This window comes from Nerophis lumbriciformis, linkage group LG05, assembly GCF_033978685.3.
Source record: "Nerophis lumbriciformis linkage group LG05, RoL_Nlum_v2.1, whole genome shotgun sequence".
In the NCBI taxonomy this organism is placed as follows: Eukaryota; Metazoa; Chordata; class Actinopteri; order Syngnathiformes; family Syngnathidae; genus Nerophis; species Nerophis lumbriciformis.
Genome location: NC_084552.2, coordinates 46,046,946 through 46,055,246, shown reverse-complemented (window position 1 = coordinate 46,055,246; position 8,301 = coordinate 46,046,946). Strand labels below are relative to the sequence as shown.

The window sequence follows — 8,301 nt, the reverse complement described above, 5'->3', positions numbered from 1 at the left end:
AATGTTCGTCAAGTTCCGGAAATGATCGAGCTGCTCAAAGAAGCGGTATGTTATGTTTTTTAAGACAACACTTATGAACTTGCTGGAAGGCTCTTAAACAGCAGTATAATACAATATAATTGCGTCACATTAACAATCGGTAAAGACCTAAAAGGAAGGAATTATAACCAATTTTAAAAATTGTTCAACTAGAGCAGGGGTCCCCAAACTACGGCCCCCAGCGTCCAAAATCCGGCCCGCAGGAAGTCCCAAGTTAAAAAAAAAAAAAAATATATATATATATTTTTTTTTGGTATTATTATTTCTTTTTAAATTTGTCCTTACTAGTCCATTTTCTACCGTCTCCTAGCCACTCAGGCAAATCATATTGTCTAAAAATGCATTTTACCATCGATAACGTGACATGCAGCAAGTGCGCTCTTTAAGTCAATTAGTGCGCGAGGAATATATATGTATGAATACATATATATATATATATATATATATATATATATATATATATATATATATATATATATATATATATATATATATATATATATATATATACACACACACACATATAGACACATATACATATATACACATATATACAAAAATACACATTTATACACATATACATATACAGGTAAAAGCCAGTAAATTAGAATATTTTGAAAAACTTGATTTATTTCAGTAATTGCATTCAAAAGGTGTAACTTGTACATTATATTTATTCATTGCACACAGACTGATGCATTCAAATGTTTATTTCATTTAATTTTGATGATTTGAAGTGGCAACAAATGAAAATCCAAAATTCCGTGTGTCACAAAATTAGAATATTAATTAAGGCTAATACAAAAAAGGGATTTTTAGAAATGTTGGCCAACTGAAAAGTATGAAAATGAAAAATATGAGCATGTACAATACTCAATACTTGGTTGGAGCTCCTTTTGCCTCAAATTTTCATTTGTTGCCACTTCAAATCATCAAAATTAAATGAAATAAACATTTGAATGCATCAGTCTGTGTGCAATGAATACATATAATTTACAAGTTACACCTTTTGAATGCAATTACTGAAATAAATCAAGTTTTTCAAAATATTCTAATTTACTGGCTTTTACCTGTGTGTATATATATATATATATATATATATATATATATATATATATATATATATATATATATATATATATATATATACACATATATATACACACACATATAGACACATATACATATATACACATATATACAAAAATACACATTTATACACATATACATATATATATACATATATACACATATACATATATATATATACATACATGGACATATACATATATACACACACATATATACACATTTACATATAATATATATGTACTGTATATATATATATATATACACACACACACACACATACATATATATATATATATATATATATATATATATATATATATATATATATATATATATATATATATATATATATATATATATATATATATATATATGTCTGTCTATCTGTGTTGGCCCTGCGATGAGGTGGCGACTTGTCCAGGGTGTACCCCGCCTTCCGCCCGATTGTAGCTGAGATAGGCTCCAGCGGCCCCCGCGACCCCAAAGGGAATAAGCGGTAGAAAATGGATGGATGGATGGATATATATATAGCGCGGCCCCCAGCCAAATTGTTTTACCCCAATGCGGCCCCCGGAGTCAAAAAGTTTGGGGACCCCTGAACTAGAGCAAACGTTGAAATCTAGAGCGTGCGGGGGTCATTTAGATATTTTTCATTTTCAAAACCAATACAATATATACATATATATATATATATATATATATATATATATATATATATATATATATATATATATATACATATATACATATATATATATATATATATATATATATATATATATATATATATATATATATATATATATATATTTTCACCTCTAAAGGCCTTAGTGGCCACATGCGTGGACAGCACCTTTTAGCTCTTATTTCCAAAATTGTGTACACTACTGAATTGGGGTCTTATGCCGGCATATAGACACTTATACTGCTATCTGTTGGTGTCAGAAGAGTATAACATACAATGGAATTTGGGGGAAAAAAGTGTAAAAATAAAAATTAGCATGTCACTACACATGAAGTACATGTTTGTTACTTATGGACTAAGTACATCATATAAAAAGATGATTTTTAGTTTTTATTCTAATTAGGGTCCAATAAGCCCAAATAGCAAAAAAATCATGTAAACAAACAGCTTGGGCCTTAAGAGGTTAAGGTTTGGTTGGTCCTGGGTACTCGGAACGTCTTAGTCATAAAAATGTTAAAAAATAAATACAAAAATATATTAAAACACTTTTATTCAACGTTTAAATCTCAAGATCAGTGATTCTTAAAATGGGATATGTGGTATGCCAAATAATCACTTAATTAAATATTCAACCACAGTGTTACTGTGCAAACTGTGTGTAATGTTATAGTGGCCAAAAAATATTAAATATACTTGGTAAATATAACCTCTGACTTGTTTTAGTAAGTATTTAGACCTATTGTGCTACTGTATTTTAATGTTGGTCATTAACACCAAGTACAAATGAGGTGGTACTTGGTGAAACAAGTTTGACAACCACTGCTTCAGGTCTATCTGTCAATATGAAGTTAAAAGTTAAAGTCCCAACGATAGTCACACACACACACACTAGGTGTGGTGAAATGATCCTCTGCATTTGACCCATCCTCATGTTCACCCCCTGGTAGGTGAGGGGAGCAGTGAGCAGCAGCGGTGGCCGCGCTCGGGAATCATTTTGGTGATTTAACCCCCAATTCCAACCCTTGATGCTGAGTGCCAAGCAGGGAGGCAATGAGTCCCATTTGTATAGTCTTTGGTATGACTCGGCCAGGGTTTGAACTCACAACCTTCCAGTTTCAGGGCAAACACTAAAGTTGTTTCTACTATGTTTTATGCCCTATTTGTCAAAACCCTGTTTTTATGGTAAAAACACAAACAATGCAATATTTTTCCTCAAAAATGTTTAAAGTGGAATGTTTGATGTGAAGTAATTGGAGCCCGAAAACAGGTCAATTTTTCATAACAATGGTTTCAATTTATTATTATATTTGAGCAATGAGTAAAAAAAAAAAAAAAGCATCAATAAAATTCTTGGCGATCCAAAGAGGCCCCACTTAAAAAGTGTTGAAAATAAGTATTTTTCAAACTTTCAATGCTTAAGTCTCTATAGCAACTTCCGATCTGTCGATTATAAGTTTTTTTTATTATGTTTGCCATATTTTTTTGTGTTTGTTTTGCCCTTTTTGTCAAAGAAAAACCTTTGTTTTTTTACATGTCAAACACACAAAATATGCAATATTTTCCCCAAATATATTTCAATGTGAAATATTTGATGTGAAGTAATTGGAGCTTTGAACTGGTCAACAACTCACAACAACATTGCTTTTTATTCCATATTCTTTTTGAGCAATGACAGCTTTAAAGAAAAAAACAGCCTACATAGCTGCTTTGTGTTATTACAGTCAAAATTGCAAATTTTTCTTGTTACATCTCACTTGTATGCTCTTTTATTTTCACTTTTTTTTATCTTGTGTTTTGATAGTATTTTTAGAATTTGCCGCAGGTCATCAAAACATTAGGTGCAGGCCGCAAATGGCCCCCGCGACACACTGTGGACACCCCTACACTGGAGTGTGTCAATACATGTTATACATTTACAAAGTATAACCTTGTTTTTAAACAGTTTTGACCACGTTTAAAGGCACATTTGTCCAGTTGCTATTTTAGGGTCAGCTCCACATCACTTTTGTGATGCAACACTGCCTACTAGCGACTCCAGAGGCACAATGCAACATTTCACTGTACTGAATACTTAAAAACTCTGCCCTCTGCGGCCTACAGTGAGAACCGCCTTGATGTATTTTTTGTCACAGTGTACACCTTCTATACGGAAGAAAATTAAAGGAATTAAAGTGGGCACGGACACATTTTGTGTAATAAAGATACAAAAACAGGCCTACGAAAGACAATATAAGCTAAGCTATTTTAACAAAACAGACCTTTTAGTTTTTGATGTTATAGTTGACAAAGCAAATTAGTGTAGTATCTAATAATATATCTCATTGATAATGAATTTATTTTATTTTCAGAAAGTGCTGAGGGCCAAACGGGCTGCGGGCCAAAAATGACGCCCGGGCCACACTTTGGACACCACTGATGTAAGCATAAAGGCAGCTTACAGCCAACAAATAGTTTAACACATACAACATAGTAGCAATATAGTAAACCCACATCAATTACAGTGTCATACACCACCACAGAGCATTATAAAAACCCAGGAATGTTCTCTTAATAGTCACATTTTGCATTTAGTTTTAGTTTCACCAGCATTTTATATAGATGTTAGTCCTTCTCCACATGTGACACTTGTCCAATGGTTTCATGTATGCCGCTCTACTTCTGCTTTTTAATTGCTGCTGTCATTCTTTAGCTGCTGCTGGAAGGTTCAGAGGAGGCGGTGGAGGAGGCAGAGGTCGGCCGGATCACCCTCCATTGGAAAATGCTCGTGTCCTTGCCACCCATGGAGAGCAGGTGGGAGTCGCTGTGGGTGAAGCGCACGTTGGTGACATGGCTGCCGTGGCCCTCGTACTTGTGACTGGGCGCCTGTAGAGGGCAGATAACGATGGCATGAAGGGGGATACAGAAAAAAGCACAAAGGCTACTATTACAGTCAGACTATTTTTGGTGTTATAATGAAAGGGAAGTAATGCATGGCGTAATGAAAGATGTCTGACATTAGGGGCACTAGTTCTGGGACAAGAGGCAGAGTTGTCAAAGCGTCTCCTGAAACTCAAAGGATGTGGGAGAAAGGGCATTCCGATATTTTTTAATTGGTAAAAAGGTTAATCCAATTTATGATAATACGTTATATATAAAACAACCTGGATATTATTTTTGTGTAAAACTGATAAAGCATATGTTATTACCTTAATACAAGTGCAGTAGCTGGGTTGCAATCACATGACATAGCAGGGGTTTCAAACGTACGGCCCGAGGGCCGAATCAGGCCCGCGAACAGGTTTTATCCGGCCCGTGGGATGAGTTTGCAAAGTATAAAAATTAACTTGAAATTTTTGAAAAAAAGAAACAGCTGTTCTAAATGTGTCTACTGGATGTCGCAATATCAATTCTTTGTATCTTTGTAGATCATGGGTGTCAAACTCTGGCCTGCGGGCCAAATTTGGCCCGTCGTGTAATTTCACTTGGCCCTTGAGGCGATATCAAATTAACACTCGAGCTGGCCCGTCGCAGTAATCGGCGGTGCCGCGGTAACACCGCATTCACCGCTAATTCTCATAATTGACAACTCTCATACTTGACAACCCTTCCGGGAGACTCAAAATTTTCAGTGCCCCTCCCGAAAATCTTCATTCAGTCCAACGAGTGCTGGCCCAGTCACAGGGATATGTGCGGCTTCTGCACGTACACACAAGTGAATGCAACGCATACTTGATCAACAGCGATACAGGTTACACTGAGGGTGGCGATATAAACAACTTTAACACTATTAGAAATATACGCCACACTGTGAATCCACACCAAACAAGAATGACAAACACATTTCGGGAGAACATCCGCACCGTAACACAACATAAACACAACAGAACAAATACCCAGAACCCTATGCAGCACTAACTCTTCCGGAAGAGTTAGTGCTGCAAAGGGTTCGGCCGTGACAGCACGTAATTCAGGAAATATTTAGGCACCGTCCATCAACCTGTCGAGGACGAAATAGGAGAGAGAAACGAACGGACTTGCTCTACTTTTGTTGACCGCTTTACTACACGCATTCTTTTTGATCATAACATTTACATTTAACTTTGTTAAAATCACCTCAACTGCACTCTGGATCTCAGCATATTTAATCAGTAACAGTGCCTTATTCAAACTTGGAACTAATCCATGCTCACATCTCAGCGACCACTCAGAATGTGGTCGCAACAATGTCGATGCCAGTTAGCCAGCCACAGTAAGCGGTTGTCGACATAACCGAAATGAGTCATTGCTTGCACATTTACTTGTGACTTTGACCCGAGACACAAGAAGAATGGGCGATAGTAAAAACATTTTGATGGTGTTGTTGACATACTGTAGTTTCCAACCATTTTTGCATGTTCATATTTAGATTGTTCTGTTATCGTATGATATTTTACAATCGTATCCAACAGAACTGCTGCAGTGATATCGGTGTACCACAATGACAATAAAGGCAACATGCTCAAATCTTCCTTCTGGTGGCTAGCAATTTAAAATAGAAAAAAATTAAATGTGTGCATTTTGTTAGTTGCTGTGGTAGAATCCTGGGCCCATATTCCTAAAGATTCTAAGAATACTCTCCTAACGGAAAGGGGCTGTTTGCAACATTGACACAGAAGCCGAGATGGCGCCAACTTTCCAATGTATTTTACACAGTATATCCCGCCCTCTTACGGTAGGCTGACCATATTCTGAAATCCCAAAAAGAGGACACATATATGCGTGCCAAGGCGGGCAGCACGCCAAGGCCGGGACTAGGTGAAAATTTGCCAATGATACTCGAACTTGCTTTATAAATAATATATTTATTTAAATAAAGCATTTTTTCTCCTCTGTTGACAGCAGTGTTGGCGCTAGGAATTTTCAAAATGGGGTCCCACAGTAAATTTTTGGGGTCCCATTTTTTTGTAAGCGTTTTGAAAAAAAATTATAAACGTATGCATTATCCTGTTATATCTCACATTTTATATTGTGTTTTGGAAAAAGGTTGTCATAAACGTTACTTAATTAATTAGAAAAAATGATTAAAAAAAGAAAACAAATTTGTATACATATGTAAATGTATTCAGTTATAAACATTCATTCACTTTCTTCTTTCCTTCATGGATCTGAACTTTACCACTGCTTGTAGTTTTTTCTATGTTTTTATTTAATAAGTTGTGGGTGTATTTATTTCAGTATAAAAGTGTAAAAAGTGTTTTGCTTCGGACATGAAATGATGATAATGGTGTGCCAGGGCATACATACATTTTAAATTTAATGCTTAAATATCTGGAGTCTACATCAACTTCAGATCTATCCCTCATTTCAAAATGTTTTAGTTTTTTTATGTTGTTTTTTTGTTTGTTTATTTTCCGCCCTTTTTGTCAAACAAAACTATGTTTTTAATGGCAAACACACAAAATATGCAAAATCTTCCACCAAAAATATTTTTCAAAGTGGAATATTTGATGTGACATAATCGGAACCTTGGACAGGTCAATAATTCATAATAACATTGATTTTATTCAATATTATGTTTTGAGCAATGACAGTTTGAAAGAAAAAAACAGCTTTGTTTTAATTAGTCAACATTGCAACTTTTTCTAAATTACATTTCATCTTTAAGCTTTTTTATTTCACTTTTGTTATATTTTTGTTTATTTTAAGAGTATTTTTAGAATGTGCCGTGGGCCTTTAAAACATTAGCTGTGGGCCGAAAATGGCCTCCGGGGCACACCTTTGACACCTCTGCTATAAATAATAAAAAATTAAATCTGATAAATCTATGGATAAAAAGCAGAGCCTGGCGACGCATGCGCGTTTATCATAACTCTCTCGCTCTCTCTGCTCCTCCCTCACGAATGCTGCTGCGCACACCTTCACAATTTGTTTTGTTTTTAACCCCTTCTTAACCCTGAACGTACATTGAAAATACACGCAACCTTAACCCAAAATGCCGGACATTTGAGGCATTTAAGAAACTCCGCCCGGACAGCCCCGCAAAAGAGGAACTGTCCGGGGAAAAGAGGATGTAGGGTCAGTCTATCTTACTGCTTCTCGTACATAATGATGTAATTCCGTACGTACGTAACACATGCACGCACATTTGCTTTGGAATTTTTGGCTAATAATAGCAATTTGGATAGCTAGCGTTAGCTGTCATTGGATGTATATTCTATCATAACAACAATATGACTTCAAATTGTTTGTTGTTTCTCTTGGTCTGCTTTTGTGTGCGTGCTCACGCTGTTGATGAGACAGTGTGAGTGACCACCGTAAACACCAATCATTTTATTCGGACGGGTAACATTTTTTATTACATACACTTTGTAATTGTGAAAAAACTACAGACAATTGTCAAACAAATGTGTTTTGTAAAACCACTAATGGTAACATAAAATAGCTGGTGGCGTTGTGGTTGTATTTTTTGCTGTAAAAAATGTCACTGTGAGGAAGTTGCTAACAACACCTTTAACCTAAAAAATCCG

General features: G+C 35.4%; 1 protein-coding gene across 4 annotated transcripts in view; it reads right to left on the bottom strand.

The window, feature by feature from the left end:
* Positions 1-4,125: 4,125 nt before the first annotated feature.
* Positions 4,126-8,301, bottom strand: part of eml3 (EMAP like 3) — a 40,293-nt gene continuing 36,117 nt past the window's right edge. For all 4 annotated transcript variants that reach the window (XM_061960006.2, XM_061960008.2, XM_072913253.1 and 1 more), the window contains one exon: positions 4,126-4,678. In XM_061960006.2, the coding sequence (XP_061815990.2) occupies positions 4,502-4,678 (177 nt within the window). In that variant the 3' untranslated portion in view covers positions 4,126-4,501. The remainder of the gene's footprint in view (positions 4,679-8,301) is intronic.